The sequence below is a fragment of the Aptenodytes forsteri genome, unplaced genomic scaffold (assembly GCF_000699145.1).
Source record: "Aptenodytes forsteri isolate BGI_AS27 unplaced genomic scaffold, ASM69914v1 Scaffold66, whole genome shotgun sequence".
NCBI lineage: Eukaryota > Metazoa > Chordata > Aves > Sphenisciformes > Spheniscidae > Aptenodytes > Aptenodytes forsteri.
This window is the reverse complement of record NW_008795131.1, coordinates 3,008,084-3,032,280: the sequence shown is the minus strand read 5'-3', so window position 1 is coordinate 3,032,280 and position 24,197 is coordinate 3,008,084. Positions and strand designations below refer to the sequence as shown.

Sequence of the window (24,197 nt, the reverse complement as noted above, 5' to 3'; positions counted from 1 at the left end):
TCCTGTGGGTCGTTGTGTGGGTATATGTTCACTTTTTCTATACGTGTGTTCTGTGTGCATGCACATATACGTGTGAGCAGCCGTCCCGCGGATTGACAAGGGCCTGGTGCTGTTCCCCAGCTTTGTGGGTTCTGCCAAAAATGTACACATTACACCTATAGACCCCCTCAGAACGCAGCAAACACTTGCTCCGAGGCACCTAAGCACAAACAAGCAGCTAGAAGTGGTGATGGTCTGTCTTCTGCACACTGGGTTTTATATTGCCTGGAGTATTAACAGATGAAATCATGCGAGAAAGGCTGCTGCTTTCCCTTGTTGAGTTGGCATCGCTGTAACCAGTGACATAAGCACAGGTACATCTGTCCTTCGCCTCCCATTGATTTCTGTAAATGGTCCTTGCCTTCAGCCTTGGGCCCGGCATGCTCGGTAATTCTTTGGAAATAAGATCTAATTAAAATGAGACAGCGCTGTCGAGGGACTACCTAATTGTCTTTGCAAAATGACCTTGTGGAGCTCTTGGCTTGGTTCCCAGAAGAAAGGTGTTGTCAGTGCAAAATCCTGTGCAGCTGGGGGGAATCAGTTAAAGACTTTTGGGAAATAATTCCCGAGGCTGGGAAATAATGAGCTGGTGGAGAAACTGCGATGCTGTTGTCCTTGCACCACTCCAGCTCGAGAGCTGTCCTCCCTGCCTGGGCCATGTCAGGGCTCGTGGGCACCCTCAAAATGGCTTTAAAAGAGACAAATCAGGTTTCATCCAAGGTAAATACCAAGAGGTATCCCCGGTGTTTCCCTCATCTCCCTCAGGTGCTAAATACATGCGCTTTCTCCCCACGTCAGCGGGAAGGGAAGATGGTTTGGCTGTTAAAGTATCAGAAGTGCCTGAGATCCCCAAGTGATGGGTACGGCCGTGCAGCCGGTCCTGAGCTTGCCCCAACCTGCACCCGCTCTCCCCTGCTCATGTCGAAGGTCCCCACCAGGCATCCACCAGTGCTCAGTGCTGTGGGGGGAGCGAGCATGTCACCAGCTCCCACGGACCCCTCATTCCTGCAGAGCCCCTCGTCCTTGGGATGGTTTTTGGAACAAGACCTCTCCTGGTCTCCCGGACAGCAGCAGAGCCAGCCTCCACGAGAGGGAGTGTTTGGGATTTTTATCCCAGCTGGACACTCTTTTTTTTTTTCCCAGTTGTTTTCAAGCAGAGATGCATCCCTCAGCCTTGACCGACAGACCGGGCGGCCGGAGCCCTTTGCCTGCCTGAAGCCCTGCATGAAATGCCCATTTTCCTGGGATGGGGGGAGAACTGGGCAGAAATCTCAGCTTTCCTAAGAAAATTGTCGTACCGTCATACTGCCATGTGCTGTGCTTTGGTGACATGAGGGGAAATCCTGCTCTTACCTGGGCTGGGTGGTGGGGCCCTGTCCCTGTGCCCCGCAGCAGCAACAGGGAGGATGTTTTCCTCCTTTTGTCCCATTTGTCAAAGTGGGGAAGAAGACTCTCTTACTGGAGTGACTGGTGAGTGTTGTGACTGGTCTTGGTCAAGTGTGGGCCAGAGCATGAGGCTGCCCTGGCTGCGAGAAAGGGGCCAAGCAAGCCCCCCACCGTGGGCAGCAACAATGGGAAGCACTAGAAGGTGCTTCACTGCTGGGCCAAGTCCCCTGGACGGGGATGGTCAGAGGGACCCTGACCCTGGGATACCCTAGTGTGGCTCCTTGTGGCAAAAAAGCGGCTTTTGCAGCTCACGCACTTGCCCTGTGACTTGTGGTGGTTTGCTGAGACCCCATTTCAGGACTGGGGGTGCGTGTGTGTCCATGTGTGTCCCACCCCCCCATCTCACTGCTCCCCTCTGTGAGGTCTGGTTGCTTTAAGACCCCACCGATGCCTGTGATGCCTCCAGAATGGGAAAGGGCTGTTTATGATTTCCCAAGTGACTGCCACAAATCCAAGGCCAAAACTCCCACTTCTGGGGGGGCAGGATCAGGCTCTGGCACATTGGTGGCTGTATGTGCTGTGGGTGGTTTGCAAGAAAGATGCACAAACAGCCCAAGCCCTCGGAGGGGACCTGGGTCCTGCCTCCCCTTGCCCTCCACGTGCGTCCATGGAGCCTGCGGGTGCTCAGACTACCCTATCTGCAAATTGCAGAGCAGATTATCAGCGCGTCTGAGATTAGAGACCTGTATTTATGTCTGCTTCCCCGAGAGCCGGGGAGGCCAGAGCTGAATTTGGTGCAGACTCTTTGGCACCACAGGGCTGATTACTGGGGTAACCTTTTCCTTTGCTGGGAGCATTGTGAGGAGGGCTCAGAAGATTTTCAATTAAGGGAAAAAAAAAAAAAAGAGAAAAGGGAACACACAACAACAACAACAGTTTCCTCCATCAGGGTGGTAGGAGGAAAGTCAGGCACATCTCTGAGATGCCACTGGCTTGTGCAAACTGTGACCCACGGGGAGTTCCTGGGGGGGTTTGGCCCCGTGTGCTTCTTCAGCTGCCCTTTGGTGATGTAAATTCTTGATCAAGAACCCGGGGATGCCTGGGTCTGCAGGCCAGGGATGCAGAAAAGCCCTGGGGCTGCTCCTGCTTTGCTGTCCCGGCTGCATGTGCCCTGCAGAGCATGCATGGGTGCAACGCCTGCTTTTGCTGGGTCACAGAGCCTGGCACTGTGTGGGGAGGGCATCCTCATCAAACCAGAGTGAGATTTTTTTTCTGAGGGCTCTGGTTAGGAGAAATGGCAAAGATTTCTCTCTGCATACTGTGTTCTCCTAGGCAAAATATGTGCCCAGCTTCTTTGAGCAAACCTCAGGCTTTGGAGGGTGCGCAGCTGAGCAGCGGCTTTGCTGGGCCAGCCTGGTGCTGCGGCCAGTGGGAGCAGATAGCCCTGGCCAGCCAGAATGGCTTAACAGGCTTAGCGTGGCATTGTTCTTATAAACAATCACGTGAATTAGTACCAATCTCATTAGATCCGTGCTTCTCCTGGCCTCCTGCGTTCCTAATGCCAGGAGCAGTCCCGCACGGTCTCTGCGTGAAGAAACTCTTTCCAATGAGCTCTGAGCTGCTGCTGTGGGTGCTCAGCCCTCGTGGCTGCATCCCTGTGGAGCCATGGCATTTTGGGTTTGCTTTTCTCAGAACCATTTCCATTAAGCTTAATGGGCGGGAGAGCAGAAATCTAATAGGTAAAAAGCCATTCAAGGTCCTTGGCTATTTTAAACCTGATTTAAAGCTTTGGTCGCTCTGTTAGCGCAGTGATTCAGCTGATGTTGCCCAGGGGTGCTCCTCATGTCTCCCCTTGTTAAGCAGTGGGCGCACAGCGATGTGCTGTGCTCCGGCTCAGCACCAGCCCCGTGGGGCCGTGGTGCTCATCCCCAGCAGCTCTGCTCTCCGTCGGCTCTTGCTCTTGGCTGGCCAGTGGCCTCCCTCCATGGGGAACATGGCTGTCTTGGCAGGGTTTTGTAGGTGTTCAGTGAAGAGTTTAGCAGCAGAGGTGGTCAGTGCCCAAAAAACATGGAAACCGCAGGTTTAGCCTGGAGCACTTTGGGGAAGGGAATGGTTTTTCTCCCATTGGTGCCGTGCATGCCTGCTGAATGCTGCCAGCTCCCAGGCAGTGACAGGCCTCCATGTCTCCCATTTCTCCTCCCAAATCACTCTGAGAAGTGATGCAGGAGTCTCCCTTGTTCCCGTACCACAGCTGCTCCTGGGGCGAAGCACCTTGGCTGGTGCTTCAGAGCCTGGTGTGGGCTCCTGGGAGTCGCGGCAGGAAATGCCATGGGAGCTTTAATGACAAAAAATGTTTTTTACACCTCTGCTGAAAGTCTGTTGCTGCTTCACCTCTCGGCAGAGGAGGGATGCGAGCAGCAAAGGACTGGGGCAGGCGTCAGAGCTTGAGAAAGTTGCTCCCCAGGGACCCAGGCTCTGGCAGAGCAGCCCGGGATAAGCGAGCATGAGAAAAGCAGGCTTAGCCCTCCAGTCACCCGTTAGATGCATTTCTGGCTGCTTTTCATCTCACTCCGAGTTTAAAAGCCATCTTATTCCAGCACCGATGCTGCCGCCGGCCCCGGCATGGCTTCAAAGCAGGGCTGTCTTAGGGCGGCCCGGAGGGAGAGGCGCAGGCAGGAGAGGGAGGGCTGTGTCCCAGCAGTAGCTGCCAGCCCCGTGGGAGCTGCGTCCCCGGGTGCTGGGAGGGTCTGGCCTCCAGCAACCCCCCCCGTGCACCGGGAGTCTGCCCCCGCAGTGTGTCTGCAGCTTCCCAGGAAAGCATGGTGGTACAGGGCTGCTTGTGGGGGACGTGCCAGGGATGCTCTTTCTCCAGACCCTTTTTGTCCCGCTAGCACGAAGCTCAGCCTTGCAGTGGGGAGTGGGGTCACTTCTAAGCCAGGGACCGGTGACCTCTCGGAGTTTTGCATCCCCTTTTTACATTCCCACTTACCTAAATTTCTTCTTCTCCCCCGTAGCGCTCTGTGGTGTGGCTGGGGACAAGCAACAGGAGCAGTCAGTGACATCCACTGTCGCATACCCAATTCTGGGGGGGACACTGGGGATCCCACAGCACTACAGAGCGTGTTTGTGGGGTTAGGCATTTAGATCATCTGGAAATGAGAAGACGGCAAGTAACGCAGTGCCCGGCAGAGCTATGACGGTGTTGGCCATCAGGGTGGTTATTATGCCCATCACAGCTCAGGTCATGCTGGTGGATCCCCACTATTACAGAGGGACTGTTGCCCAAAGTGCTGGGGCTCTCCTGCAGTCCGAGCGAAGGCTGGTGATGGGGTCTGCTCCATTCCGGGTCATGCACAAGTGATTTTGCCCCAGCAGTGCTGCTTTGGGCAGGAGCTCGGGGATCTGAACCTCGTGTTTTAGGCTGGAGGCAAGACCTGAATTCAGCTGATGGTGATTTCCGTGGATTTACTGGAAAGACTCTTGGAGTCAGCAGTCGTATTTGCTCTTCCTTTTGGCCCTTCGTGAAGTGAGAAATACCAGATATGCAGCACACTATGGTACAAGCAGTGTCTGCCCTCTGGAAATAAGCTCCCAAACACCCTTCTGGCCATCATGGGGTGTCTTCACTGCCCCGAAAGGAGCAGCATGGGCAGTGCCAGGGGAGCGGAGGGGCCGAGTCAGAAACCCAGGCTGCCTAAGGATGGATGCACTTTTTTTTTTTTTGATTCCCCCAACACTTAGAGGATGTGCAGCAAACCTCCCCGGATGGAAACGTGCTGCCCAGACTCTTCTCTTCCTGGCCTTTATTTGTTTGCCGAGTGCCCGGATGCAATTCTCTGTTTTTTCCAAGAGCTCTTGCTTCAGCAAATCTGTCGGGAGAAGTGCACTTACTGCTCGGTGACAAAACGCGTTCTTGAGATGGAAAAAGCTCTTTTCAAGGAAAACATGACATTTCAATGGAAAAGTAACTTTGCATGCTGTTTCTAATTTTAAAGCTCTGCCTTGGAATGCTCCCATGGACTTTGAAATCAGAGCTGGCTCTTATGCTTTCCAGGTTTTATCCACCTTTCCCATATAATTTCAAATTGCTCCCTCTGTTAACGAGACAATATTAATTCTGCCTTGGTGGATTTTGCGTCGATCACTTCCAAAAAGCAGTTTCCCTTATCCCATCCCTTTTTTCTGGGGTCCCCCCCCCGCCTCCCCAGCTCTAGGCTATAAATACCTTTAGGCCAGACTCTGGGAACTGCACAAAGCCCTGTACCTGGCTGATGCCTCCTGAATGGATGAATGAATGAATGTGCTTCCCGGTATCACTCCGTACTAAGATTAACTCTTACAGCCACATGCTTCAAATTAATGCATCTGCTCATTCGTAAAGCATTTCACCTCCATTAAACGTGCTAGCATTAATTTCCCCCTGTTAATCTGACCTGTGTCATGAGGGAGAAATGCTGATGGGTTTTCCCCCGCTGTATTTTGCATAGTCCCAGTCTGGCCTCGCTGTGCTTAACTTTTAAAGCAGAGGAGCAAAACCGGGCGTGAGTCAAGTGCTGCAGCTGGCCGGAGCCAGCAGAGGGGAGGCGAGAGCAGAGATTCTGCTTTTCCCCACTTTGCAATAAATTTCAGGAGAGGGGAAAAATGGCTACTGGCTTATTTTTATTATCATTTCCCAAAATAAGAGCGATCCAGTCAAGCTGATAATAACAGTGGTGTCAATAGCAATCAATCCAATAGCAAACCAGCAGCGTCAGATGAAAGCAGTGGGGCAGGCAGAGGCTGGAGGGTTTTCCCCATCCCTCGTCACCCCAATTCGGAGGTCAGCCACAGGGCTGCCGAGAGCTGCGTTTCTCCTGCAACACCCGGTGTCATCCCAACCGCGGCCCCTGAACCCCCGCTGCCACCGCCTGCTCCTCATCTCTCTTGGTGGGTGAGCGGAGGAGATGTGGCATTAAAGCATTGCACCAGTGGCCGAACCTTCCCAGCTTGTGCGGGGCCCACGGCCGCATCCTTCCCATCCCCTGTGGGGACCACTGACCCAGGCACCCCTCTCCTTGACAGAGCTTCTGCCGGCGAGGTCCCGTGCTCTGGGAGAGCGGGGGAATATTTACACTGGAAGATGGTATCGTGGTGCTGCTCGAGCTGTCCTTTGAGGTGAAGCACAAACAGGTTCGTTTAAACAAAGTCACCCCTTTAACAGGTTTAAGTGGGTTTCACTGTAAAATGAATTTATTTCAACAAAACCTTTTTTGATAAATTAAACCAGCACCACTCTGTATATAATTTCTATAAACAATCTTCTCTAATGTTTACCTAACCTGGGCATGCAGAAACTCTCGCACGTTAAATATTAGATGAAAAGGGGCTATGAAAGCTTTAAATATTTTTTTTTTTTAAAGCGAAAAAGCCAGCATGCCATGGGAAAAGACTTTGGTGCTTTTGAGCTGGGGCTTTCCCGGCTCCTGTTGAAGGTGAAGGGAGGGACGCAGCCCCTCATGTTGCAGTGGCTTTGTGTTGGGGTTTTTTATTTCCAGGGCTGTGGCCTTGGGCAGGGCTGTAGCGTGAGGCTCGGCGGGGCTTGCTGGGTGCACGGTGCTGGGTGCCAGCACCCATCCATGCACACCCCTGTGTAGCTGGAGGTTGGCAGTGCGATGGCTTATCTCCTCCTGTGTGACGTTTGCGGGGTTCTGGGAAGCCCGGGACTCCCGTTAATTTGTGAATTAATGGTAGAGCATTCATTAATTAAAGGGCTGCAGCCCAGCCCTGCTCCAGGCGCTGGTTTAGGAGAGCTGAGAACTGTTTGTGATTTGAAGGGCTGCCGTGTTTCAGGCTGTGCTGGGTTGTTTGCCGAGTCATTTGGATGCTTTCCCTTGATCACCCTGATTGCAGAGCACCACCAGAAAAGATGGACGTGGCTTCAGTGAGGACAAACTGTCCAGCTCATAAAAGATAGCTGTGGTGAGTGAGAGATGTTCTGTCTGCAACGAGACTAAAATTTGCCTGATAGGGGACATGTAGGTGTGAGTGAGTTCAGGTGAATTTGTGCTGTTTGCCTCCAGAAAGAAGGAAGGGGCCAGTGGGTTGGATCCGTTCCTGCGGAAAGCCCGAGCCTGGACAAAGCGGCTCCCTTCCAGCTTTGCTCCTCGAGGGCAGATCGCTCCATTGCCTCAACTCCTTCTTGGGCTGGACTCTTGTAGGAAAAAATCTTAATCTTAAGCAAAGTCCTCGCTGCAGCTGACTTCTCCCTAAGACATCACCAAACCATGTCCCAGGTCCCACTGTTACGTGAAAATAAGGGGAGCGTGCTTTGCAATTAAGCATATAGCTTAGTTGGATTGGAGGGAGGACAGCAGAAACTTTTCTGCTGAATAATTCATTATTTAGAGATGCCCTCACAGCACATGTCCTGTTCAGCTGTTCAGATCCTTATCTGGAGCCTGCTAAGCCAATTATTTAATCATGAGTTAAATTATTCAGTAATATATAGACTAAATTTGGCCCCTTTAGGGTTGCCAGAGTATTAATCCAGTGAGCTGCACCATAGGGCTGTTTGCAGATCAATCAGCCGCTGCAGCCGCAGTGGCTCCCGCAGAGACCTGATGCCATCAGGGGAGCACCCACCCCAAAACCAGCCCCTCTGCTCCCCTGGCACCCGAGAGCCAGCAACCCCCCAAGCTGGGATGCCCACGGCTCCGTAGCGTTTTTCTATTGCCTGTCGGTAAAAGTTTCCAAAAAAGTTTTTTGGGGCTGTTTAGACGGTTTCCCGTAGTCTGCTCTGGCCGGTGACAAATAACCTGAAACACTCCGTGAGATGGGTGCTGCTCTTCAGAGTATTAACGGTAGCGGGAAAGCAATGCACTGCGAGGCACAACTGCCTGCAGGAGAGAGGAGCGATATAAAACAACACAGGAGATAGAAACAATATAAAATGACACAGGAGATAGGACCGATATAAAGCAGGTCCCGGCTGCAGGACTCGTGAGCTGGGCGAGTCCCCATCTGCCGGGGATGGGGTGGGACCCCGCAGCCCCCAGCCAGCGCTGGGACTTGGGCGGGCTCAAAGTGGCTTTTGTCACTGTCTTCAGCGCAAGTGCATAGAAACCCTTTCGCCTGTGGGCAGGGAGAGCCTGCAATGAGCTCGTGTGTTTCTTCAGGGCTTTGTGGATACTGGGATTGCAGGATCTGTCTAAAATGTGTGTTAAAAATCAGCTTATCTTCTGAATAAACTCTCAGAAATTCCGGTATCTCCAAGATGTGCTTGGAAGTGATTTATTCTTTTTGCTTTTGGTGTTTCCCTGACACTTTTCAGCATTATTTTTAATGACGCTGTGTTACCAGAGATCACTTTTGGTGGATAACACAATATTTATGGAGAAACCAACAGCTAAATCTGGTTATCATTGACGTTGCTTATAAAATATACATAGCAATCAAGATACTGACCATGGCAGTAAATTGAAAATATATTGAAAACATAAAGCATTTTTTCAATTTATTAGTAATATAAAAATATTTGGGCATTTTTTTTTTCCCCTTGTTAAAAAGGAAGATATAGAAGCTGTTGTAAGGAAATCTGTAGTAGTGTTGGTCCAAATGCCGGCGTGGTGTGGAGGGCGAGCGGTGTGCTGGGTTTTGTGGGCTTTCGGATAGCAAACAGCCTGCTCCGGACACGCTACGGCAGCGCCTGGGGCACGTTCCCATCTGCCGAAGGGCTCATGGAGGGAGTCCAGCCCAAGGCAGATGCTGACTCGGCATTAACGCCAACCCCCCTGGCCCTAAGGGGTCCTGGGAGCAGGTTTAGGACCTGCTTGGAGGGCTGGTGGCTTTGCAGTGGTGGCATTAAAATACGTGACTTTCCCCTGCTGGTTGCAGCCCCAGGTGCTGGGACAGGTCACCCCTCCTGCCCCTGCGGCACAGCACAATTTGGGCACGTTGTTGAAGGGTTAACCCCAGCAACTGCTGGGTAAGTGTAAAAATATTAATAAGGCTGCCGCAGGTCGCCCTAAAATGGGAATTTACGGTGGTAGTCAAAGCTAATGTTTTGGATCAATGCAACATCCTTTCTCAGAATGAAAAAATAAATTAACCAGACTGTCATACGGAGGGTATGTAACCAAATCAATCATATTTATTGCATTTAATCAAAACTTGATTCAGTTAAATTTATTCCATATGATAGCCATGCGCTTCGCGTGATGCACACCTAGCTGAGGTTGCTGGTGCGGCTCAGCGAGCTCTGCACTGCTCACCGGAGGGAGGGCTCAACCCCTGTGTCATTACACATTAATAAGATTAGGGGTATTAATTTGCGTACGATGCTCTGAGCAACGGATGGGGGGCGTGTGTATATGTACCCAGGGAAATGATCACAAGGGCTTTACTGTGGATAAATAATATGTATTTAGTAACCGATATAATTCCTGCTCCCTCTGCACTGCCCTGTTTGCTTGCTGCTGGCTGCATCTAGAGGGCGAGATGCGCTGCTGCCGTACAGCGTGCCAGCCTCACGCCGAACAGCCGCCTGGCACCTGCCGGCACCGTCCGGCATGGCCTTGTGGTGAGTAGGTGTGATGGGGCAAAACCTGCCGAAAACCCCGGGTGGGGCCAGAGCGGGGCTGAGAGATGCGGCGCAGGCATGCTGGTTTATGCTGTGCCAATATCCAGGCAATAGAAATGGCAGCACACACGGCCGCCCTTCCCATGCCAGCGCGTGGTCGGCCAGCCCCAGCAGAGCCCCCTGCCCCACGCCATCCCTGCCCTGGCACGGCCTGGGCTGCTTTCAGCTCCACCGCTAATTGAATCCACCCATCCTGGGCAGACATGTCCGTGCCTTCAGGAAGGCTCTTGCCACCATCCCGGAGGAGCAGGTCCTTGGGAGTGAGGGTTGCTCCCACCTCCCCTGCCCACCCGCACCCGCCAGGTGCTGCGTTGCCGTCCTGGAAGGAGGATTCGATCGCACAAACCTTCCTTCTCCTCCTGGAAGTTAATATTAGAATTCTTCCTAGCTGCATATATAATTCACTACATTAATCTTCCCTTAAAACATGCTCCTTCCACAAAGCCCCTCTGTATTGATCCAACAAAGACAATTATGTATTATGGGGGGGAGGGGGAAACAGCTGAAATATTTGAGATTGGCCCTTCAGCGGGATTTATTACGTGTCTGAACTATAGTGTCTGCCTATTTTTTATTCTAAGCCTCTATGACAGGGGTCATGTCTTCTTTCATATACTGTACAGCGCTGTGCACTCCGATGGGGCTATATTAAATACTCAGGATGATTAATCACACTGTATAAATAACACACTTCTGTTGTGTTTGGAGGCGTGCACGCGTGTGTAGAGAGCCTGCAATGAGCTCGTGTGTTTCTTCAGGGCTTTGTGGATACTGGGATTGCAGGATCTGTCTAAAATGTGTGTTAAAAATCAGCTTATCTTCTGAATAAACTCTCAGAAATTCCGGTATCTCCAAGATGTGCTTGGAAGTGATTTATTCTTTTTGCTTTTGGTGTTTCCCTGACACTTTTCAGCATTATTTTTAATGACGCTGTGTTACCAGAGATCACTTTTGGTGGATAACACAATATTTATGGAGAAACCAACAGCTAAATCTGGTTATCATTGACGTTGCTTATAAAATATACATAGCAATCAAGATACTGACCATGGCAGTAAATTGAAAATATATTGAAAACATAAAGCATTTTTTCAATTTATTAGTAATATAAAAATATTTGGGCATTTTTTTTTTCCCCTTGTTAAAAAGGAAGATATAGAAGCTGTTGTAAGGAAATCTGTAGTAGTGTTGGTCCAAATGCCGGCGTGGTGTGGAGGGCGAGCGGTGTGCTGGGTTTTGTGGGCTTTCGGATAGCAAACAGCCTGCTCCGGACACGCTACGGCAGCGCCTGGGGCACGTTCCCATCTGCCGAAGGGCTCATGGAGGGAGTCCAGCCCAAGGCAGATGCTGACTCGGCATTAACGCCAACCCCCCTGGCCCTAAGGGGTCCTGGGAGCAGGTTTAGGACCTGCTTGGAGGGCTGGTGGCTTTGCAGTGGTGGCATTAAAATACGTGACTTTCCCCTGCTGGTTGCAGCCCCAGGTGCTGGGACAGGTCACCCCTCCTGCCCCTGCGGCACAGCACAATTTGGGCACGTTGTTGAAGGGTTAACCCCAGCAACTGCTGGGTAAGTGTAAAAATATTAATAAGGCTGCCGCAGGTCGCCCTAAAATGGGAATTTACGGTGGTAGTCAAAGCTAATGTTTTGGATCAATGCAACATCCTTTCTCAGAATGAAAAAATAAATTAACCAGACTGTCATACGGAGGGTATGTAACCAAATCAATCATATTTATTGCATTTAATCAAAACTTGATTCAGTTAAATTTATTCCATATGATAGCCATGCGCTTCGCGTGATGCACACCTAGCTGAGGTTGCTGGTGCGGCTCAGCGAGCTCTGCACTGCTCACCGGAGGGAGGGCTCAACCCCTGTGTCATTACACATTAATAAGATTAGGGGTATTAATTTGCGTACGATGCTCTGAGCAACGGATGGGGGGCGTGTGTATATGTACCCAGGGAAATGATCACAAGGGCTTTACTGTGGATAAATAATATGTATTTAGTAACCGATATAATTCCTGCTCCCTCTGCACTGCCCTGTTTGCTTGCTGCTGGCTGCATCTAGAGGGCGAGATGCGCTGCTGCCGTACAGCGTGCCAGCCTCACGCCGAACAGCCGCCTGGCACCTGCCGGCACCGTCCGGCATGGCCTTGTGGTGAGTAGGTGTGATGGGGCAAAACCTGCCGAAAACCCCGGGTGGGGCCAGAGCGGGGCTGAGAGATGCGGCGCAGGCATGCTGGTTTATGCTGTGCCAATATCCAGGCAATAGAAATGGCAGCACACACGGCCGCCCTTCCCATGCCAGCGCGTGGTCGGCCAGCCCCAGCAGAGCCCCCTGCCCCACGCCATCCCTGCCCTGGCACGGCCTGGGCTGCTTTCAGCTCCACCGCTAATTGAATCCACCCATCCTGGGCAGACATGTCCGTGCCTTCAGGAAGGCTCTTGCCACCATCCCGGAGGAGCAGGTCCTTGGGAGTGAGGGTTGCTCCCACCTCCCCTGCCCACCCGCACCCGCCAGGTGCTGCGTTGCCGTCCTGGAAGGAGGATTCGATCGCACAAACCTTCCTTCTCCTCCTGGAAGTTAATATTAGAATTCTTCCTAGCTGCATATATAATTCACTACATTAATCTTCCCTTAAAACATGCTCCTTCCACAAAGCCCCTCTGTATTGATCCAACAAAGACAATTATGTATTATGGGGGGGAGGGGGAAACAGCTGAAATATTTGAGATTGGCCCTTCAGCGGGATTTATTACGTGTCTGAACTATAGTGTCTGCCTATTTTTTATTCTAAGCCTCTATGACAGGGGTCATGTCTTCTTTCATATACTGTACAGCGCTGTGCACTCCGATGGGGCTATATTAAATACTCAGGATGATTAATCACACTGTATAAATAACACACTTCTGTTGTGTTTGGAGGCGTGCACGCGTGTGTACGTCAGCAGTACCTCTATACCGCACAGCCAGAGCGCCGTCTCCAGCGACAGGTACTGCTGCCCCACGCACAAGGCAGTTGTAGGGCCCCAAGCAACGTGGTCTGACTCTGAAGTGCTCCTTGGTGTGTGCAGAGGGTTGGTCTGGAGACCCCCAAGGTCCTTTCCAACGCAGATTTCTTCTGGATCTCTGTTTTTTCCCAGCCCAGTCGGTTGCAGTGACCTTTCCAAGCAGGATGCAGCCCCGGGGCATCTCCCAAAGGCAATACAGTGCATGAGCCTGGGGGCTTTTCTGGTACCCTGCCTCTGCGTGGGAGCCCATCGCCCTCTGCCTCGGGGCGCGGGGCCCCAGGCTGCGAGGGCACAGGGTGGATGCACTTTAGGAGAGGGATCATGTGCTCTCTCCATCCATACCCCAAAATAAGGAGGCAAAGCAGACAAGCTGAGAGCGTCTGCGAGCCTGACTGTGTAGGGAATGAGAAAATAATGAATTACCAGGATCGACTGTTTGTAAATGTGCGTGAGATTAATGAGCAAAGGCTTCTCCATAACACGGAAGGTATGAAATCAATCCTGTGCTCCGAGAATAATGAGGGAATCAATAGGATTACGAGGTTAAGGCTGGAGTAAACCTGAATGACAGCTGCAAAATAAATTTTATTTGGAGGACGTGGCTGGGGTTAAATGAAACGTAATAAATAATGTAAAGCATTTAAGGGGTGGGGAAATGGTCCAGAGATGTAAGGAAGAACAGAAGGCCCCACAGTCGCTAAATCTGTCCAGTTTATATCCACGGTGTGTTTTTGTGGGCGTGATGAGTGTGACATACACCATGCCTGCGGCTGGGCTAGTGGCACTGTGAGGTTGTGCCCTCTCCCCTCACTATCCGCGACAGGGACAGCAGCGGTGCCACCAGGACCTTGGCCTGCAGCAGCAGCACCGAAATGGGACAGCGATGTGCACGTGTGAGCGGTGTAACGCAGCCAGGGATGAGTTTGGGGTGCATCGTGTATGAGCTGCAGGTTTGTGCATCCCTTTCTCCCTGTGCTTCTCTCCTGGTGTCTGATTTTTAAAAAAAAAAAAATATCCGACATTGCCGCCATCCCATTTCCCACTGGCCACAGACCTCCTGGAGACCTGCTGAAGGGCACGGAGACCTCCCGCTGCAGAGCCCACAGCTGCGCTCAGGGCTCATATGTACCCCCACAGAGGCATCCTCTGTGCTTGCAGGGATGTGGACCCTTCCGGCAGCGTGCACCTGGGGCCGCTCCACCTTTGTGCCCGTGGTGGGCACATCCCGCTCTGCTCTGCGCTCCTCCAGGCACAGGGCAATGGGGAACCGTGAGGCTGCGGCTGGAGGGGTTTGATGTCCAGCTGACCTCAGCTTTGGGGATAAAAGCTGTGCAGGTGGGTGTAAGGCTGGGATTTCAGGGGCTCGGCACCTTCCCCTGTGTGGCTTTGGGGGGACCGTTGTGGAAGAGCTCAGCATCGAGCCCACTGCTCTCTGAGAGCTCAGTGACTTTCAATGCCTCGGTAAAAATTGAGCTGCTCTGAAAAACTGGCCACAGCAGTGGATGCTAAACCAGTCTGAACCCTGACGCCGTACCGGTTGCACTGATTTTTCTAACATGATTAACTCCTGGTCTTGCTCCTCCCTGCTAGGAGTTCTCAGGGAAGGAGATCTGGAGTTCCTGGGACGTGCTCAGTGCTTTAGAGGCAGAGCCCAGCCCAAAGAGGTGTCAGCTGCTTCTGCCCCCGAGGAAACACATTTCCCACTCCGGGAGGAGCAGCTCCGAGCGGGGACGGGACAGCAGAGATTTTGCTCCTGAATCTCCTTGTAAAAAACCCTCCTGCTTCCTTCTGGAGCCAGACCCAAGGGAGCCCACGGGGCACTGCTTGCCCCGGATGCTTTCCCGTCAGGTTGCACTGCGCCGCAAGGGCTTGTCCTCCTGGAGCGGATAGTGCGTGTGCGGCTCAGCCCTGCTAATAACGGCTGCGTGTGTTTTTCCAGTCATTAAGCATATGACTAACAGAGCTGTCCTGGCTGCATAATGCATGCTGACAAGGAGCCTCAGAGGAGGGGAACAGAAATAGAGGGATATGAAGAAAATGGCTTAAATTTATCCCCCGGCCAGTAGATGTGTTTTCCCCGTAGGTGTTACATCCCCGCCGTGCTGGGGCGGGATGCTGAGGAGCCGAGTTGCCTTCTGCCACCCTTCCTGTTGGAGCTGCCTGGCGCCCTGTGTGTCCGTCTGTCCGTCCCAGGCCATTCGATGCAGCACAGTGGCACTCTGTGCTGTGATCAGCCCCTGTGCGGGGGATGCCGTGGGCTCGTCCCTGTGGGTGATGCCCCTGTGCATCTTGACCCCACCATGTGTTCGCTTCGGTTCCGGAGTCACCAGCACAGGCTGTTAATGGCAACGCTGGCTGTCGATAGTTTATCCCACTGCTGCGTGCTGAGTGTGTGCTGAGAAAGGGTTTGCAAACCTCTGCATGCACAGGCAGGTCCCTGCTGCCCACCCGCTGCCTCCCCGCTGCCCGTGCATCGCTGTGTGCCCCTGTACACACATGCCTGGTCCAGGGCAGCACCTCCCCACCGGGGTCCTGCAGACCCACCTGCCCCCCACATGAGACCTCTCTGCAACAGGATGCAAAAAAATGCCTTTAAGTTTCCTTTTAATAGCTCCTGTAAATCTTGTTTTATGCTAAAGCTAAAGACACATTTATTATTGTCATAAAGGAGGAAGAACCAGTGAGTCCCCGGCTGGCCCCAGACCAGGTGACTCGGGAAGAGCAGAGGCAGCAGGTCGAGGGCCACGGTTATCCCGCACCATTTGGCACATTTGGGAACACATCAATGACACCAGGTGAAAACCTCCGGCTGCTCGTGGGGCGCAGTCTCCCACGCCCAGGATGGGCTCGAGGGGCCCTGGGTGCAGCACGTGGAGCTGTGGGTCAGGGCTTGGGGACCAGGCTGGGGATGCACGTGTCTAAGCACCCGGGCACTGGTTTTGTTCCAGCACCTTCTGTGCCATAGGAAGCCATGCAGGATGTTGGGGGTTTTTTTTAATGTTTTTATTTAATATTTTTAAACCATTGCACAGGCAAGCTCTATCCCAAATTCCAGCCCAGAGGTCAGTGGAGAATTGGCCCTGCACCTGCAACCTGAAAACAGCTTTGCCTGGTGAGCCTCATGCTGCGCTGCTAATTGAAGGGTTCGGGGGGTTGTTTTTCTTTTCTATTTTATTTTGAGACGCTGTTTTGAAGAGCATGGCCAAGAATGGGAATTTCATACGGTAAACAGAAAAGCTGTTCTGAAGTTATTTATTGGTTCTGTTTTCCAGCACGTGGACTAGTATTGATTTATTTTGCAGTGTCTCTAGAGGCTTCTTCAAGGTTAAAATGTAGACATCGCATGTTAGGCTGGACTAAATACTGGCAGGAAAACGCATTTGGCTCTTTTAATTGGAAAAACATACTCTTTTTATCACCCTGAGGCCAAAACTCTACCACAGCAGCACAGCGCAGCACACAGAGAGCAGGGTATGTATACAAGCCAAGATGCTCTGGTTCACGCCTGCTCGGGGGATTCGGTGGGAGCACAGAGGCCCCCACAACTGCAGCCGGCTCTGGGGTCCTGCCGGGCCCCAAGAGCAATTCCCCGGGGGACGGTGGGGGCCAGCAGCTGTCCCGGGCGGGGAGGCTGGGTGTGAGCATCCTGCTGAACAAACCTGCACTGGGTTTAGGAGCTGTCATGGCCAAGCTTGGTGCCGGCTCCATTTTTGCTGCTGTGAGCTTGTCCCAATTGCCTTTGGGGGAGACGCTGTCCCGGGCGGGGAGGCTGGGTGTGAGCATCCTGCTGAACAAACCTGCACTGGGTTTAGGAGCTGTCATGGCCAAGCTTGGTGGGCTCCATTTCTGACAGGGATGGCTCGGTGCTGGTCCCCAGCAGTTGATGGCAGGGGCTCATCGCAAGCAGAGGTGCTGTGCACTGAGAGCAGGAGACACCCACACGTGCCCACCTCAGGCCCTGCTACCCCCTGTTTTCAGTCCATACAGTTGCAATGATCATTCAGCTGGAGAATGTGATGGGAAGAGAATTATTCTTCCCTAAGAAGCACTTGATAGCCCCTTACATCCTCAAAGTGCTTTCCAGCCGCCGTGTTGCTCCTGTACTGCTTATACCCCTTTCTTTGGCAAGTTAAGGGACTCACCCTGGGCCATTGAAGGAGGCGGTGTCAGAGACAGGATGGCTGCTGCTGCCACGGGTCCCCCTTCTCCGTTGCTCCCGAGCCAGTGGTGAGCGCATGCGGCCGGGGAGGAGGTGGGGAGCTCTGCTGGGAAGGTACAAGCTGAGGTTTAGAAATCATGATGTGTGAATTGAAATGGGAAGCAACGGATCTCGGGAATCACCGCAACTGCTACAAGGTGTTCCTGAAGCTGTCAGCAAGCCATCTGCCCGCTCGCCCTAGGTAAACACCGCGCTGTGGCTGCCGTGGCCAGCCCTCCTTGGAAAGCCATGAAGCAGAGGGGTCCCATGGGGTGAACCCTGCAGGGGCAGCAGCGTGGTCCCAGGTGGGAATGGGAGGAAAAGGGCTCTGGCGCGTGCATGTGGAGGGAGCCGTGCTGCCTCGCTCGTGTTGGAGCTCTGGAGCGAAGCCCTGGCTGCGGCGCTCGCTCCTCGTAACTCATCCCAGGGACACCCGCGGTGGGGAGGCAGCAGGCGACCGCGCAAGGACGGCCGGCCCCGGCGTGCAATTTATGGCTCCAGGGAAAAAATAGCAGCCAGTTTGGGAGCAGAGCAGCGTGCAGGAGTAACATGCCCAGGGTCGGGCTGCTGCCCGATTTCTCTCACTTGGAGCTCGTTATTCAAGCATTGACTCTGCCCGTTGCTCCCTTGTGCACGCTGCAGCCACCCCAGCTGCACGGTGGATGCAGCAGGGAAGGCAAGGAGCGCGTGTGCAGCAGGGCACGGCTCAGGGCACCGGGGCGGAAAGCCTGCCATGCTCCAGTCCCGTTTGCACATCACAGCTCCCAGCACAGTTTGGGCAGCGGGGATGTCACCCCTCTCCATGGGGGGCATCTGGGTCACTGATGCCCTTTGATGTCAGGCACCTGCATACACCGGTGCTCACAGTGAGCCGGCTCGGAGGCCACGTGGAGCAGTGAAATGGCCATGGGCTGGCCCTGTCCACAGCCCCGACACGGTGAGGCAGGCAGGCAGCTCTGGGATGACATGGGCGGCTGGTGAGTCAGTACAGCCCCAGAAACGTGCCTGATGGGTCGGGACTGCAGCATCGCTGCCAGCCCCAAGGGCAGGAGCGGGAGGAAGGGCCCGTGGCTGAGACAGACCTGGTACGGGAGGGCCTGGGGGGCCACTTGTGCTTCCCCATGGGGTTGGGGTGCAGCCCTGGCTGATGCCCTCAGCCCCGCACCCGCTGCTTGCTCAGAACTGTTAGTCCCGTCATGCCTCAGTTTCCCCACTGCGCAGGGACAGCGGTGCCTCTGTCCCTGGGTGCCCAGGGCGGTGTGCTGAGCTTTGGTAAGTTCTGGGGCTGAGTGAGCTGGAGAAAAGCAAAATTTGGAAAGAACGAGTATTTTTTGCAAAACTGGGCAAACGGGTGCCAAGGTCCATCTGCACCTGGCGCAGCCGTGCAGGGAGGAGTGCAGAGCCCCCTCGCCGAGGACACTGGGGTCTGCGTTAGCCCAAGGCTCCCCACAGTGCCAGCCAGTGCTCTCAGTCCTCCTGTTCACTCACAATTCAAAATAAATACAAGGAGTGAACGTGACCTTGAGTGTATAGTCTAAAGCTTTTAAAACTCTCCTCTAATTCTTTTAACTTCCCGCACATCTATCCTCTGCACCAGCCTCCTCATTTCTCTTTCTCTACAGTAAACTTATACCCTTTCTAAAGTGCCCAGAGAAGATGCCGTAGATGAAATGTTGCTTTAGCTTAATTTCCTATTCCTAACATACGCTTTAATTAATGTCATTTGCTTTGATTTGCTGCCAGCATGCCAGTGCAGCACTTCCTTCGTTTCCCAACCTTTACCGTAACCTTGTGGGAAAGAGTATCAGGTGTTCCTGGCTGATTTCATCTGTTTCAGGGCGTTTATCTTGAGCTCCGTGGCTTTTCTGCGCTGCGTTGGTGGCACCAGCACAGAGGCAAAACTGCAGCATCCTCCTTCGCTGGACGTGCTATGTGTGGTACGCAGAGAAGGATGCTTGTACAGAGAGCACCAACCAACATTTCTTATCCATGTTTTTTACACTTTCTAGGGCTGAAGGTTCAATCCAGAGCAGCGAGGAACATGGCAAAGCAGGGGAGAGGAGGGATGGGACCCCTGGCTCCTGGTTTCTCTGCGTCAGGATCAGAGAGGTGTCCCCGCTGCCAGCCTGGGCGCATGTTCGTGGTGGTGGAGCAGTGGTTGGGGTCCAGAGCAGAGCCCCCTTTGCCCCCTTCCAGAGCTGGCTCCTAGCTAAGTGTGGGGAATGGCAGGGGGCAGAAGCCCCTGGTCTCCCTCCGTAGCAGTGGTTGTGCTGAAGCTCGGTGGTGCAAACCTCTGTCCCACTGCGCTAAGCAACAGGGCTCTGTGAGCGAGAGCAGCATCTCCTGCTGTCCCCACTGCTCCTGCTTCTCCCCACATTTCATCCTATTGGTTTATGACAGGTGTGGATTGACCAAGAGGACCAAGAAGCCCCTCTTCCCTCCCTCTCGCTGTTCCCACTGCATGGTGAGATGCGTGTGCCCACATCATTCAACACGGCTGCGGACATGCGATGCCCTCCCTCCAGCTGGAGCTGTCCCGGCCTCGCTGCACCGCCAGGTCAGTGCCCTGAGCTGCTGTGTGAGAAGGAAAACTGCTAATTTTGGGGATCTTTTTCCTTCCGTTCTCCTGATGGAGCCAGCTTGGTCTCCTGTCCCGGGCAGAAAAGCACCATTAAGCTCCCCACAACTTTCTGTAACTAGTACGCTTGAGAGCAGCTCCCTGCACAGTGGAGCCCGGAGGAGTATTTAGCAATTGACTATTCTGGCCCCAAATCACTGGCACTTGCATACAGCAGGCCTGAAATGGCCCCTTTCCCAGACAGCTCCTTAAGCAAGGTTTTCCTGTCTCTTTATTTAATGAATCTCAGCCATCCTTTCTCTCCTCGCTGGAGCCAGGGACAGATGCAGGAGAGGGAGCGCACTGTGGTCCAGCACTTCATCTCTCCCCTCTCTCATTTCCCTCCTTCTACCTGCAGCATTTGGGCTTCCACAGCAAGTCATGTTCCATGAGGAGGAAATTCCCAGCTTCTGGGCCCCATCCCAGCTGGCTATCATTTCCCTTCCCCTTTTGCTCCTATTGAGAACGCACCCCACGAACAGGAGTGTGACGCCTTTTTGCAGCTCTTCCCCCCCTTACTACGGGGGCAAAGCCACCCCGAAGGCTGAGCCCTGCTTTCAGAGCAACCCCGCGCGCTGGGCGAGGAGGAAAATGCCCAAAATGGAGAACGGCATTTGTCCCAGGCCTGGCCCTGCCCCGCTGCAGCCCAAGGAATGTGTTTCACTGCAGCGTCCCGGGAGTGGGATGGAGGCATGGGAGGCATGTAACTGAGCAGGGAGCGAGCCGCCACATCCCCGAGCCTGGCTGGCGATGCAGGGTGGTTTCCTGGTGTGCGGAATTACTGGGAACCAAACCCGGCTTGAGAGTTTGCCTCTTTATGGGAGATGCTTGGGGGAAATCCATCCCAGCGTGTCCTGATGGCAGAGGGATGTAATGGTGAATTTTGACAGGCTTTGCCGACCTGTTTCCTAGGAAGGACTTTTTATTCCCCCTTCCCTCCCTCCCCACCCAGCTCCCCAGCAGCTCTGCAGCCTCCCAGGGCTGGGGCTGGGCCCGCAGCTGCTCCTCCTTATCTGCGGGGCAGAAACCCGAGGCCATTGCGCTGCCCTGAGGAGTAAAACCCTTCCCCAAGGCAGCCCCTTCCCGCCGCAGCCTCCTGCCCCCTGGACACCCGAGCAGCTCCCTTCCTCCCTGCTCTCATCTGCCTCTCACCTCGCCTTCCTCCATCCCGTCTGGCTGCCTCCTCGCCGGCAGCTCCACATCCGGACGCGTGTTTGTGCCTCTCTGCTCTGGCTCGTGAGCCCCTACGCCCAGAGGCTGGCTGCCTGCGCTGCTTGCCGCGCCCCTCCGCCCTTTTAAATCGCACCGGCCTTCCCGCACCCTGAAATCACCCAGCCCCTTAAATCTGCCCTGGGTGATTTAGCAAGGACCCAGGACAGGACTGACCCCCAGGAGCATGATACACGGCTATCGTAGGCATCTGGCAAGTGTTTAGATCCCCAGGGTCCCCGTTTGCTCCTGGCTTAGTGTTTCCCTGAGCCCGAAAGAGGGGGTGTCCCCCACCCCATAGGTGCAGTACCGAGCCCTGCTTCGACCCGCTGCCGTGCTGTGGGGTCTGGCCCCAGCCCAGGGAGAAGGTTTCCCTCTGGGCAGCACCATGGTGGAAACTGACTGGCCAAGAGCCACAGGCTCTGGCGGGGAGCGAGGGCTTGTGCGTGCCAGCCTGGGAGATGGTGGCTGAGATAATGCTTTTGCCTAAATAGCAACTGGGACATTAAAATAAACAGCGGGAGCGTGGGCTGCAGCCTCCGTCCCAAAGCACGGCGGTGCTCACCAGGCACGCGCTTGTGCGTTGCTGTGCTGCCTTGCTTAGGCTGTTGTTCAGTGGGGTCTGTCCCAGAGGCGAGGGTCCACGTTGGGGTATAACATTTAAATGTGGCTGTTTGACCCGACCGGCCCTGGTTGCTGCAGCAGAGCAGCATGCTCTGTGACACTAGGGGCTCGGACAGGGTCTGCACCCAGCTCCAGAGCAGAGACAGTGCTGGCAGCTGGCTGCCGCCTTCCCTCCCGCTGGGAATTTCTCACCCAGACCATCATTTCCCTCTTCACCATGGAGAACAGCAATTTCCCATAGCAGTAGCCTCCTCCTCATCCCCAGCACAAATTAAATAATCACTTTGGGCAGGACTCGCCCCGAGCCCCTCATCCCCTGCACAGTGACGGGTGGATGATGCCAAGTACGCCGTGCAGAGCCACGATGTGTTGCTCTAAGAGTGCGCTGGCCTGGTTTTGCAATACCTTAAGGCAGTTTCTTGCTCTGATGCAAGGCTTCTGAGACAAGCCTCTCCTCTTTTCTTCCTGCCTGGTGAGAAGTGACTTGCAGTGTTGTCACTTGGTGGATTTATGTGCATCTCGTTTTTGCTCGTAGCCCATGTGCTCCAGAGCAGCTTACCCAGGAGGTTCCATGCGTCCTCCTCCCACTCCGCCAAGGTCCCTGCAGGACGCTGAGCTGCCCTGGGGCTGCTCTCCCCTCTCCACGCACACATCAGGCTGCCACGCCAGCCTACGCCGCTGCCCAAGTCCCTTCTCTCCCGGGCTGTCCTCCAGGCCTCGGCCAAGGTTACCCGGTGGTGCCGGTGACCATGGCACGTCTAACCAGGGGCTTGTGCGACCAGAGACGCTGACCCGCTGACCTGCCGTAAACGGTGGCGGCGGCGGCGGCTGCCGCGTGCGGAGCGGTGATGGCAGGGCCTGCTCGGACCCCGTCCCAGCAGCACCATTTTGGCTTGGTGCAGGAAGCAGAGCGGATCTGCGGCTGCCGTGGCGCTTGCAGCCAGGCTGCATAAAAACCACACCGCGCTGAGCGCTGCGCATTGTTCTGCTTTTATTTTTTAAACCATTATTTCCATTTCAGCGTGGCCCCGTTTGTCTGCTCCCATGCTCCAGCACGCTGTAGCTTTAGGGTTCTTTTAATTAAAAAACAAAAAAGTAATTGCAAAGCAGATGGAGCAGGGTTTTTTTAATATATATATTGAAGCTAAATCAGACCTTTGGCTAGGAAAGACCATTGGGGACTACCTCAGTCTGACGTTCACCAGGGCAGTGATCTCTGGACTACTCATTCTTACACAGAGTGTTGCCGAGCTCACAGTAAAGTCTCTTCCGTACAAAACGTGCAATGGACTTGAAATGTTATTTTTCTAGATGCTATTTCAAAAAACAGTAAGACGGTGTATTGAGAAATAAAAATCCAGAGCATTTAGACAAAATTAATGTTAGTTTTAAAAATTAAAACAATTCCACAATTGTTTGCTTTTATTTGTAAAATACTTAAGCTTTTAAAAAATGTCTAGAAACATGAATATTCGTTCATACTTTAATTATTACTGGTTACATAGTGAACATTGCCTGTTTGCATCCTACATAGATCTGCTTGAAATTACGAGGGGCAAGTACACTTGGTACGCTGGGACAAAATTATCAAATATCCCCCAAATATTTAAAAACAAATCGGAATACGGTTGCTCGTTTGATTTCCCCCGTTTCAGTGGAGCTCGGTGCAAGACTGAGTAGCACATTAGTTTACAACGTTTTAAAACATTCGTTAAAATATTTACTCTCTGGTCTAAAACAAAGCCTTAGAGCCTACAAACGTGCCCAGGTCAGGCAAATACACGCGGATAATTCGACTGAACGATTTAGAAGCAGAGAATCACTTGTATTTAAAACCGTGCGTATTTTCAATACCCCCTTAGTGCATCTATTTTAGGCAGATGCTTAAGATTAAAGGGCCGCATGTCAGCCCATATCTTACCCGTGCTTCCTGTCATCGTTTCTTTGCAATTTAATTTTGTGTTTTCCTTTCAGCCTAGAAGTGTTTGGTACCAGTCTCTTGGCAAAAGAGCCTGAGGAATGGAAGGGTAAAGAAATATGACCCAGCTGCTATGCACAATGAGGTTTGTAAGTCCTTGTATGGTATAAATAAGCATATTACACAGTTATTAGAAATTTGGCACTGTCCCTGTTTAGAAGCCCGAGTCTGATGCTGTGTAATTCCTCCCGAGTACATGCATAATTCACTATTAGCACTCCATTCTTCCAGCCTTATTACTGGCCAAATTCGGCAACTTTTTCTCAGTCCTCATCCGTTCAAACCCTCCTCGGCGGTGTAAACCGGTGAGTTTCCGCTCAGCCCAATAAATCTATGCCAACCCACGCGGCCGAGGCTCGGTCCTGACTTCACGGGTCCGGCAGCCGGGGCCGGAGCCCTCAGGGTTTCCCCCCGCCGCCCTCCGCCTCGCACGGGTGCTCCGAGCCGCGGCCGCCGTCGGGGCCGCCCGGCCGCAGGGTACCGCCGGGTGCGGGCTCGGGGCTCGCTTCTCCCC

General features: G+C 53.4%; 1 protein-coding gene across 1 annotated transcript in view; it reads left to right on the top strand.

The window, feature by feature from the left end:
• Positions 1-8,433: 8,433 nt before the first annotated feature.
• TBX4 (T-box 4) overlaps positions 8,434-24,197 on the top strand; it is a 57,851-nt gene continuing 42,087 nt past the window's right edge. The window contains exons 1-3 of the mRNA XM_009278346.1: positions 8,434-8,511; positions 9,412-9,457; positions 19,922-19,948. Of these exons, the coding sequence (XP_009276621.1) occupies positions 8,434-8,511; positions 9,412-9,457; positions 19,922-19,948 (151 nt within the window). The remainder of the gene's footprint in view (positions 8,512-9,411; positions 9,458-19,921; positions 19,949-24,197) is intronic.